A 12,124-nucleotide genomic window follows, 5' to 3' on the forward strand; every position below is an offset into this window, starting at 1 on the left:
TTAAAATTGAACCGGCAATCAAACCAATCAGATTGGTTCGACCACCAATCAATCCAAACTCCATGATGGTTTGGTTTGGTTCTTTTTTTCTTCTTTTTTTTGGCTTTTAGATAATTTGCTTTCTAACAATAGGCAAAACGTACTAAAGGGCATCTACTTCCATGCGAACACAATCAAGAATGCATATAAAAGAGCTAGAGCCTTGAGGCTTTGGGTGACATGACTCCACCCATAAACATCTCCAGCTTTAGTATTGGCCTTGGTATTGGATTAAATAGTTGTCAAAGCAGTTGGTTTTCAAGAAGTTCAACCCAACGCAATAAAAAAGAAGCTGATGTGCATTATACAAAGGCCAGAACGGCTAAATTCATTAAGGGAAAATAAAAAGGTTTCAGCAGTGACTTCCTTCATGGGACAACACTGAAGTAGTCAATGAAAATCTCACATAAAACTAGGGCAGACTGGTCCCTTGGAGAGGCCGAGACGAACTTCCATGCTGTGGTGCAAGTCCAGTGGCCGAACAGTCTCCGAATCTCGAGGATCTGCAACAAACACCATTAATTTCAAATTTCAGCTAACCCGCAAAATAAACATTACCATGGGATGAATATGTACAATAGTCACAAGGAAAAGAGTGCTTATTTTGATTTTTGTATGTATTGCTATACCATTCAGATAATCCTCGAAGCCAAAATCATCTAAAGTTCCTGTCATCGCTTCCAACCCTAGCATCGAAGATGGTAGCAATGGCCTCTGAAACCTGCATAATTTTCAAAGAATATACATAAAAGAAGTTATTCAGCAGGGAATTCTAAATCTGTTAATTGCCACTAAAGATGTCATACACTATATAAATCTTGGTAGTCTTTGTTCACTATAGGGATAATTAGGCTTTTCTAATCTGTCTGGTCCAAATCCATGCCCTCTCTAAAACCAGTAAAGGAAATTTTTAATTACCATTTAGATATATGCATGTCCCCTAACATAAAAGAGACGCTAACACAACACACAACACAAAACACAAATGAGTCAAATCTATATAACATGGATCATTAATGCGTCCAGATCAAAATTTTTATAAATATATAACATCTTAAACATGATTATAACATGGAAAATAGATACAAACACCAAGTAAAATAACCAAAAAAATAAAGTACTCCTGTACGAGCAGAGTTGTTGACATTTCTTCCTATTTCAAATAGATGCACAGACCTTTAAGAATAAAAACCATAATACTAGCACATTTTATACACACCATGGTGGAAAGAAAAATCTTCATAAAAGAACTTTCCAACAATCTACAATCATTAATAAATAAAAAAAAAGGTCCACCCGTTTCTTAATTTGGATATGACAAGAAGATGAGTGCTTCCATATAAGCCTTCTCTTCCAGAAATGACTTTTCTTCATCATTTGGATTCATTTGTTATATTATTGAATAAGTCTCTTCATTTGTGCCTAAAAAGTACCAAAACCTACCCTTTAGAAGTTCTTAAGAGATTCAAGAAAATCCTTGAAATAGAGGGGATTCAAGGTGTGCAAGACCCTTGACCAACTAAAATTTGGGAAGAAGCCTTAGAGGATACAAGGTTGCTACCTAAGCCTAGAAAAGACAGGGATTCTAAAAGTTATACATGGAATAAAGCATAAATATATATATCAATTTAGTGGATTGAGTACTTTGACGAGGGAACGAAGTGAGCATACAGGTGCTGAAAGAAAGGGTAGAAACTCTATATTGTTCTGTTAGCTCTACTTTCCCTATTCTTTTACTTTATTTACAGGCCATATACTTGCATGAATTGTTTATATTTTTCATCAAGTACTTAATTTCTAGACATTTTTCACTTGGATGAAAATTTCACTTCAATTTTTGTAAGAACCATTCATCCCCCACTTGGTTTTCTCCACCACTTGGAGCTAAAAATAATGTATTCGAATTCTTTATTCCAAACCTCTTCTAAACTCTATTCTCCATGTTTATGCCATTAAGAAACTGACAGCTCATATAATTACGTCATCAGGGAAGATGAAACTCTAATTATGCAGACAAGTCTAAAGTAATTTGTTGAACGTCAACAGCTTAAAATTGGGATTAAAAGAGCAGTAATTCGTCATAAAGATAGAAACATACCGCGAGAGAATTTGCCTATCGAGATCCATTTTGAGTGGCATTGCTGTCCCATAAGTATTGGCCAGGACTTTCCTCTTCATCTCTTCCTGCGTTTTCTTTGCCTACAAAAAAAACACACATAAATAAATAGTATTCCATTCCCAATACTATCTCAAACCCTAATTAAAAATCTTTAAAAAAAATAAGTAACTATTTTTAACTTCATAAGAACCATCTGGCAACAAAAACCCTAAACCACTTTTTTTTTTCAAAAATATAATGCGGTCGATCAACTATGCTCAGGCGTGCTTTTGAGATCTGAGTAATGAACGCAACAAGATGAAACACACACACAAATAAACAAACAAAATAATAATATTACGTCTCGTATATTTTCCAGGGAAACAAACGGTAGTAGGGATTACTGATTCGTAAGCAGATTGGAGAGGGTGAGATCCGACGAGGTCGCTCTTAACGCCGTGGAGACCGAATCGCAGCGCGTCGTTCTGGACTCCTCCAATTTCGTGCTGAATCGTCTTTGGTGCCTCCATTTTCCTCTTCTTCTTTTTTTCTTTTTGAATATAATCTCTTGTTAAATTTTTCTTTTGGGATTTTTTTTATAATGTCGCAGGAGGGTTGTATCTTTGCGAGCAAGAAAAGGAGCTGATATAGGGAAAAAGCTTGCATACGATGTCGTATTGAGGAGTGCAAGTGCCAGCAATCCAGTTCTTCAAAACCTGCCAAACTACATATGGGTCTCGGTTTATATTATTATTGGGCTGAAAAATGGACTTAACTTATTGAAGTACTGAAATTTAAAGTAAATTATAATTGGGGAAGAAAGTAATTAGCTTGGTAAACCGTAAATTCGAGAATTAGATCTAATTCGTTCAACCAAACAATTGAATCAGATTCTTAATATATATTTTTTATTTTTATGAATTTTTAATAATTTTTTTAATTGAATTGAACAGATTTACTGAACAACGAATCGATAGTCTGATGATTCAATCACCGATTTGATTTTAAAAATTTTAGTTTGCAATCGAGGAAAAAAATGAAAAAAAAAACACATGAAAAAATAACAAGAATTGTGGGAATTTTCTCTGTGTTCTATTCCTCCCAAAATCAAGAACATATATACACAGTAAAATACAAAGATAGAAACCAAAATATTATCTCTTAAACTTAGCATCTAATCTCCTAATTAAAACAAAATATTATCTCCTAAACTTTAGCATCTAATCTCCTAATTAAAAGAAAATAGATATACACAAAAACTACCATACATATTTACATAATTAATTCCAATACCCCCCTCAAGTTGGAGCATGAAGATCACGGATGCCCAACTTGCAAAGGACAGAACGAAAAGATGTCTGACCAAGAGCCTTGGTAAATATATCCGCAAGTTGTGACGTTGTTGGAACATAGGTAGGTTTCACATTGCCGTGGAGAATTTCATCCCGAACAAAATGACAATCCACCTCGATATGTTTGGTACGCTCATGGAAGACCGGATTGTGAGATATATGAAGAGCAGCTTGACTATCACAAGCAAGCGTTATTGAGTGCGAATGAGAGACTCCAAGACTACCTAATAATCCCTTTAACCATTTGAGCTCACATGTGGTCACAGCCATGGATTGATATTCGGCTTCTGCGGAGGATCGAGACACCGTGTGTTGTTTCTTTGTCTTCCAAGATACCGGAGAAGTACCCAAGAAAATCAACCATCCTGTGAGTGATCGTCTTGTCAACGGACAACCGGCCCAATCCTCATCGCACCAACCGTGCAACCGCAGATCACTTTTGCTACTCAAAAACACTTCTTGACCCGGAGTTCCTTTCAAGAAACGAACAACTCGAAGCGCTGCATTCCAATGAGCAATGCGTGGTTGTTGCATGAATTGAGATAAAATATGAACACTGTATGCAAGCTCCGGTCTTGTGAAGCATAAATAAATAAGAACACTGTATGCAAGCTCCGGTCTTGTGAAGCATAAATAAATAAGTCGTCCAACCAAACGACGATACGGTTCTGGATCATTTAAAAAAGAACCTGTAGCAAGAGCTAACTTATGATTCTGCTCAATAGGAATACTTGATGGTTTGGCTCCTAAAAGTCCAACTTCCGAGATGATGTCAAGAATGTATTTACGTTGATTCAAAACAATCTCCTCTAGAGAACGCGCAACTTCCACCCCAAGAAAATATTTTAAGGGTCCTAAATCCTTCATATGAAAACAATCACTGAGATAAGATTTAAAAGACTCAATAGCTTCATGATTATTACCTGAGATAATCAAATCATCAACATAGACGAGAACATTGACTTGAGATGTATCTCTTTGCAAGGTAAAAAGTGAGTAATCCGAATACGATTGTTTGAATCCATAATCTTTTAAGGTCGTCGAAAGCTTGGCAAACCAAAGATCTTGGCGCTTGCTTGAGCCCATAGAGAGATTTCCGAAGCTTACACACTTTTCCCGGTTGTGTTACTCGATATCCGGGTGGTATCGTCATATAAACTTCCTCTTGAAGATCCCCATGTAGAAAAGCATTATGCATATCCATTTGATGTAATTCCCATTGCTTGGCTGCTGCAATAGCAAGAAAAACCCGAACAGTAACCATCTTTGCAACCGGTGTAAATGTGTCAGTGTAGTCAATTCCAGCCACTTGATGATTACCAAGAATCACAAGACGAGCTTTGAATCATTCAACGGAGCCATCAGAGTGATGTTTTATTTTATACACCCATTTGCATCCGAGTGCCTTTTTCCCTTTCGGAAGATCCTCAATCTCCCAAGTTCTTTGCTTTTCTAAAGCCTCGATTTCACTAGACATGGCATCACGCCATTCTTTGCTTCTAGCAGCTTCAGAATAAGATTTCGGCTCTCGCTCTGCGATAATGGTCGCAAGAAAATTCGATGTTGCATGAAAATTTATCACAGTTCACATAATGCGCTATAGGATAGGACTTACCTTGCGAATGCCGTGGAGGGGAGAATTTCGGGGATGGACTTTTCCTCTGAATGGTGTGTATGATAAAGTCCCGTAGCCGAACTGAGGACTGCTTTAAACGCCGTCCACGTCCCAACTCTTCTTCACCACTTCGAGTATCAATTTCGCTACTTTCATTTTCAGCCTGCTGCTCATCTACATCAGTAGCTTGACTATCATTTGAAACCACTACCTCATTCCATGCCTCATCAAGTCCTTCACTTTGAGGGAGTGCAATTGTGTCGATCATGGACTGACTTGCAAAAGCTGTAGCAAAAGGAAATTGATCTTCAAAGAAAACAACATCTCTAGAGACAAAGAATTCTAGTTTTTCTAAGTCATATAAACGCCAACCTTTCTTCCCATAAGGATAACCCATGAACACACATTTTCTACTTCGGCTGGCAAACTTATCCCTAGTCTTACAGTGAGCGTAACAAAATCTTAGGTGACCAAAATCTGGTTGTCGACCATAGAGAGCCTCATATGGCGTCTTTCCATTTAAACCCGAACAAGGAGTTCGATTAATTAGGTAACCTGCAGTCAAAATGCACTCACCCCAGAACTTGATAGGAAGCGATCCTTGAAATCTAAGAGCACGCGCAACATTTAAGATGTGCCTATGCTTTCTTTCGACTCTCCCATTTTGTTGTGGAGTGCTTGGGTACATGAAGATTGGAAAATAATACCATGTTCATAAAATAATTTTTCATGCAAGTAAATTCTTTCCGTTGTCACTACGTACCATCTTTACTTGTTTATCAAATTGTCGTTTGATCATAGTGAAGAAATTTTTAAACATTGAAGGTACTTCAGATTTATTGTTGATCAAGAAAATCCACACACTCCTTGAAAAATCATCAACTATTGTCAGAAAATATGATGCTCCACAAGTAGACAAAGTATTATAAGGACCCCATAAATCACAATGTATTAATTCAAAAATATCAACGCACGATGTTCACTTAAAGAAAAAACTTCTCTAGTTTGTTTTGCTCGAAGGCACACATCACAACATTTATTCAAAATCTCATCCCTACTATCTCTATCTACCTTCGAAACAAGTTTCGTCATCTGCATAGATGGATGACCTAACCGCTTGTGCCACATTTCTAACGAGTTCTTGGCGGTCACCCTCATTGCCTTGATCCTTGAATTTCCGAAAGTAGTAGAGTCCATCCCTTTGTTCACCCGCCCAATCAAGATCCTCGAGGTACGGTCTCAGATAACACATAATTTTTAGTGAACTGGATAAAGCAAGAAGCATTTTCCATAAGTTGTGACACAGAGATAAGATTGCATGTCAAATTCGGCACAAATAGAACATTTCACAACAATAAATCTCCTCCAAGAGCAACAGATCCTTTCAAAGTAGCCACAGATTCACTCCTATCCGGTAACCCGACGAGACAATTAGGAATTTTATGAATATTATGTAAAAATTTTAGATTACCCGTCATATGATTTGACGCTCATGTGTCAATAATCCAAGACAATTTCTTACCCGTCATCTTCTCAGTCGTAGTTGATCTCATACCCTTTAAGGTTTGGAGCAAAACTTGCCACTATTCGTTGCTAAGCCCAGGCAAAGTGTTTGCTTCAGTATCATCAGTGTTAGCATTTGAAGACGATACTCCCCTGTGTGGGTCCGGACAAGATTAGCTCATTGCCCCCTCGTCCTCGATCGCTTGATTGACGTTGGCCTAAATTCTTGCCACGGCTTCCACCCTTCATAGTTCATCAGGGTCGATCTCCCCACCATTCAGGATAACCAATAATAGCAAAACAATTATCAATATCATGTCCGGGTTGTTTGCAATAGGAACAAACCCCCCTTTCTCCTTACTTTCTCCACGGCCTCGACTTTGCACCGCCATAGCCATCACATCGGAGCGATCTTCCATCTCACGAGATATGGTCTTCACTCGTTCTTCCTGAATAACCATCGAATAAGCCTTGATCAAGGATGGCAACGGATCGTTAGCCAAGATGTTGGATCTAACCGTGCTATATGTCCCATCCAATCCCATCAGGAAGTGGTGAACTTTTTCCTCTTCTCGTCACTTTTCCAACTCGGCTGATAGTTGACAAGTACAATTCCCGCATTTACAAGTCGGCAATTGATCAAAAATCGCCAATTCATCCCATATCAGTTTCAATTTTCCAAACTAATTGACAATAGTCAAACCTTTTTGCTTGCATTCTACAAGATCAGACCTGAGTTGTTGGATTCTTGGACCATTGGCCATTGAAAATCTTTCTCGAATATCATCCCACAAATCCTTAGCCACCTCGACATGAGATATGGTGGATCGAAGAGTTGATTCAATGGTATTCCGAATCCACGAAACTAGCAACGAGTTAATGGTCCACCAATCTTAAATGTCGTCTGATGTATCATCTGGTTTTTTAATCGATCCGTCAATAAATCCGAACTTCTTCCTAGCACGCAACGCCGTTCGGAAAGAACGAGCCCATTCTTCATAGTTTTCCCCTTTCAATTGTAGTTGAGTGATTGCAAGTCCAGGATTATCAAGCGAGGTTATATCGTACGGAGAAATCATTTTTCGCACAACCGCCCCTTCGCCGAATTTGTGACCAGAATCACCTTTCCCACCAGCCATTAGCAAAACTTTACACGTTCAAAACCTGCTCATGATACCATGAAAAAATAACAAGAATTGTGGGAATTTTCTCTGTGTTCTATTCCTCCCAAAATCAAGAACATATATACACAGTAAAATACAAAGATAGAAACCAAAATATTATCTCTTAAACTTAGCATCTAATCTCCTAATTAAAACAAAATATTATCTCCTAAACTTTAGCATCTAATCTCCTAATTAAAAGAAAATAGATATACACAAAAAACTACCATACATATTTACATAATTAATTCCAATAACACATGATAGAGTAGGGGTCAACTGAACAAGAAGTCCATATTGGTTGTCATTTTTGCCCAATTTTAATTTTTCTTGTAACTTGTTCGTCTTCTTGTATCGATTTTATTATTTTTATATCATGCATCAGAGTTTCAATATATATAAGAGTCGGAATGATGTTCTAATTACGGATACTTATTCTCCCCAATAGAGTAAAATCAATCAAACAAGATGAAATAGAATACGATCTTTTACAAGTTAGAACTATATTGTTAGCCTAATCTTTCGCATAACTACACCTCTAAAGCTACCCATTTTACTTCTCTTTATGGTTTTAAGGAAGAAATTTCATTTACTCTCTATTCCTTCGTCTATTCAAATACTTTGGTACTTATCTATCCAAATACTGAATAACTTTCATGGTATTCTATTCTTTATAAAACGCACTAAAGACTAGTTTACCATTAAGGTTGAAAAATGCGGTAAAAAAGAGCTTTTGAAAGTTTGATAGTGTTTATCATTAATATCAAAAGGTGCTTTAGAAGATAAAATGACAATTTTAGATATAATGTTGTAAAGTAGAATATTTAATGGGGGATAAAAAGGTAACTTCATTGAAAATCACTTTTAGCTTGGGTTAAAATCTCAATTTAAGAACCTCATGTGATATTTTGATAGTTAAGGATGTTCATTGCCCCAGATGTAGCCTGGGTTCAAATTGCATTAGTTGCATTTGTTATTTAAGTTTTATCCTATTATTGTAATTCATAAAAGGAAAATCTCAATTTAAAATCAATGTTTTGTTTGAAAAGCTAATTATTTATTAAATTTTTTCATTTGAAATTAAAATTTTGAAAAATACTTTTCAACCTTAACGATAAACAAAGCCTAAAGATGGAGTCCAACATGGAAGAATTTTACGTAGATGCGAGGATGGTATAAAAATATCTCATTTCCATGTTGTTTAGATCATCGACTAGTAACCATTACAAGATCTGATCAGATTAAGACTGAGAATTGAATTGTGATAGAGAAAGTTCCTACAAACCAAACCACTTCTGTGAGATCACAATTAACAAATTTGTGGTCCATTGCCAACAAGTGAGAGTCACATTGATACATATTTTGTGGACAACAATCTTCAACCTTTAATCATTTTTCGATCTTTTTTTTTCTTTTTTTTTTGGCTAAAACAGTTTTGTAACTTTTAATTTTAATTTTTATATAAATATATTTATAAGTAACACTTTTGCTTTTAACTTATTAGTTGTTTTAGTATATTGATGTGGGCCTGATTATGGGTTAAGTTATTCGTCTAGATTTGAAGGCTTATTCGAAAAGTTAGAGGATTTAGACAAAAATATAAGTTTGAATAAAAATAAAATTCATTTTCTAAACAAGTTGGGCCTCAGGCAAAATTTTTTTGGTCCGGGTTGGCCCGAATCACATGGCTATATATATATATATATATATATATATTTATATTTTATATTTTCAATTTTTTTGAAACCATTTATTTTGATATTTTTGGTGTATAATATATTATATTTTAAAATTTATTTTTATAATTATATTACAATCGGGTTGGATCGGACTCGAGTTTAACATTTTAATATAGATTGGTTTGAATAAAATTTTAAATCCATTTTTAGTTGGATTTGGATATAAAAGCAAACCTAAAATTCTAAATCTGTTCTACCCGACACATAATCAAATTTATCTTATTGTTTAAGTAGGGTGAAAACAAATTTTATTAAAATAGAGCTTGTTTTTTAAATTTTGGTTGAGACTTAACTATTGAATTTTTTTATCAAAATATGTAATTCATATGTTATGTAATAGTTGCAGCTTTATAATAATGGCAAAATCCAGCTTTAAGTCATATGTTCTTATCATCACTCTTGAAGCACTCCATCCCCAAAACTTATTTCATTAGTTTTAGAGCAAGGTCAACTCGTTTCGCTTCCAATGATCAATGAGTCGCTTCGTATGCTCATCTACTCAGCGACTCAAGTTTTTTTTTTTTTTTTGGATCAAAAAGACCTAAAAAGGCCGAGACTCAATTAATAGCATCATGAATTACATACTCGTGAATTTCTTTAGGGTAATTCACGTCAAAATCCCAAGAGCAATTGTTATTTAAAACAAAATTGCAAATTTATTACAACTTCTAGGAGCCCACGTCACGTCGGCCGCTTCAAAAGTCTTCAATTGCATGCAAGTATCGTACGCACGCTGCCCCAGAATCGTGAAATCCTGCCCATTTCTTCTAATCTTGTTTACAATGCTTGCGTTGTCTGATTCAAAGACCACTCTTTGAAGCTTTAATTTCCTGGCCAGCTGCACCCCTTCTTCTAGCGCCAACAGCTCTGCCCACTCGCTATTCAACGTCGATTCTTTAGAGCCCCCACAGCCGCCCACCACAAAGCCCTCGTCGTCCCTTGCAATAACCCCGAAACCCATTCTTCCATTTGAGACAGTAGCATCGACGTTGATCTTGACCCAGCCCAGGTTTGGTTTTTTCGAGTTTTAACAAACTGGGTTGAGAGGGACAATCGGCTTATAGTTAAGGTTGTGAAGCCGGAAATCATTACACAGCCACTTAAGTTAACAAGAAAAAGAAAGATTAGGGGTGTTTTTAAATAAGCGATGCGTTTATTTTTAGTAAAATTAAAATAATAGTGACGGCGAAATTAATTATTATAACTGTAAAATAAAAAATTTTATCACACCACAGTTATCATCGTCTATCCAAATGGAGTTTAGAAAGCTCTGAAAGAGATTCTTGCACCTTAGAATCAGAAGAAAATGAAGATGAAGACCATGTGAATGAAAATTTTGTGCTAGTCAACGACAACTCCTTTGATAGGCAAATGACAATTTATAACCTTCCCAGTCATACCCTTAAGTTGTGAGATGAAAAGCTCCTAATACATGTTACAATAGGAGAAGGAATTAAAAGAAAATGATAGCCATAAAACCATCTCAAAATTCAAAAAACAAAAATAGATAAGCAATTCATCTTCTTCAGCTCTCTCTCGTCCTCATTTGCATTTTTAATTAGATTAGGAAGGAGTAAAACACGATTTAATTTGAGAAGATAAATAAATAATTCGAATTTTGAGTTAATCGAATCGAGTTATTCGGTTTTTTAAGTAAACTTGAATAAATAATTTGAGTTTCGAGTTGAGTTAAAATTTACAATTGAATAATTTGAATAACTCATATAATTTGAATAAAATAATAGATCGGTGTAAATATACCTTTGGTCCATGTTAGTTTTGAAAATTACAAAAATTACAAAAATTATAAAAATTAAAAAGCTAAAGAATATATAAAAATTTAAAAAATTCTAAAATAATAATTTTTAGAATAGTAAATTCATGATTCAAGTTTATAAGTTTTTTCTTTCAGTTTTTTTTTCAGTATTAATACTACATGTTTAATTATTTTTTTAAATTTAACTCAAATAATTTCATTCGATTCAACTCAACTTGAAAAAGTTTTAAATCGAGTTAGAATCATAAAATAAAACTTATCAATGAGAATTTTTTGCACTCGATCTAATCGAAAGCTGATCAACAATCAGATATGCCTCTAGCTTTGTGATCTATCTGTGAAATCTGAACTATAAGCATGCATAGTGGCGGGGAGCCAAGAACGAGCCTTTCCCCTGCTAGAAATCCGATAATGAAGCTTATCAATCCGGTGGATCCACCCACACCACCTGTCCCCCATTATTGAAATGGGCGCTTCTTCTACCCAAAAGGTACTCTCTAATCTGTTGAAACATTCTTTTGCAAGACTATGAGCTACTGTGTTGCCTTGTTCAAAGCTTTTCGAGATAATTTTGGCATCTCAAATGTAAGCACTAACCCAAGAGTTGTCCTCTTTTGTCTCATAGAGTTTATTAATGATTGATTGTGAGTCTGTCTCAATTTCGATGAGTCTAAAACCCATTTCACTAGTAAATTGAATCACTCGTAGACAAGCTAAAACTTCAATAACAAAGGAGCTAGCTAGGTATGTCTTTGTTCACACTCCTATCACTTGTCCATCATTATTTCTCACTATTATCCCCATTATTTGAATCCAGAATTGAAACCCACATCAAAAT

General features: G+C 35.5%; 1 protein-coding gene across 1 annotated transcript; it reads right to left on the reverse strand.

The window, feature by feature from the left end:
• Nucleotides 1-180: 180 nt before the first annotated feature.
• LOC105790467 (cyclin-B1-2) lies at nt 181-2,764 on the reverse strand. Its single transcript, XM_012618075.2, has 4 exons — nt 2,542-2,764; nt 2,138-2,238; nt 669-760; nt 181-542 (listed from the first exon to the last, which is right to left on the reverse strand). Exons 1-4 carry the CDS (start codon nt 2,665-2,667, stop codon nt 442-444), a joined length of 420 nt encoding a protein of 139 aa, XP_012473529.1. The 5' UTR covers nt 2,668-2,764; the 3' UTR covers nt 181-441.
• Nucleotides 2,765-12,124: the final 9,360 nt, after the last annotated feature.

This window comes from Gossypium raimondii, chromosome 8 (genome assembly GCF_025698545.1).
Source record: "Gossypium raimondii isolate GPD5lz chromosome 8, ASM2569854v1, whole genome shotgun sequence".
Lineage (NCBI taxonomy): Eukaryota > Viridiplantae > Streptophyta > Magnoliopsida > Malvales > Malvaceae > Gossypium > Gossypium raimondii.

Coding starts and splice junctions, on each gene's coding strand:
- LOC105790467 (XM_012618075.2), bottom strand. CDS start 2,667: ATGGAGGCACCAAAGACGATTCAGCACGAAATTGGAGGAGTCCAGAAC. Junction 761..2,137: donor GATAGGCAAATTCTCTCGCG/GTATGTTTCTAT, acceptor AAAATTATGCAG/GTTTCAGAGGCCATTGCTAC. Junction 543..668: donor CTTCGAGGATTATCTGAATG/GTATAGCAATAC, acceptor TGTTTGTTGCAG/ATCCTCGAGATTCGGAGACT.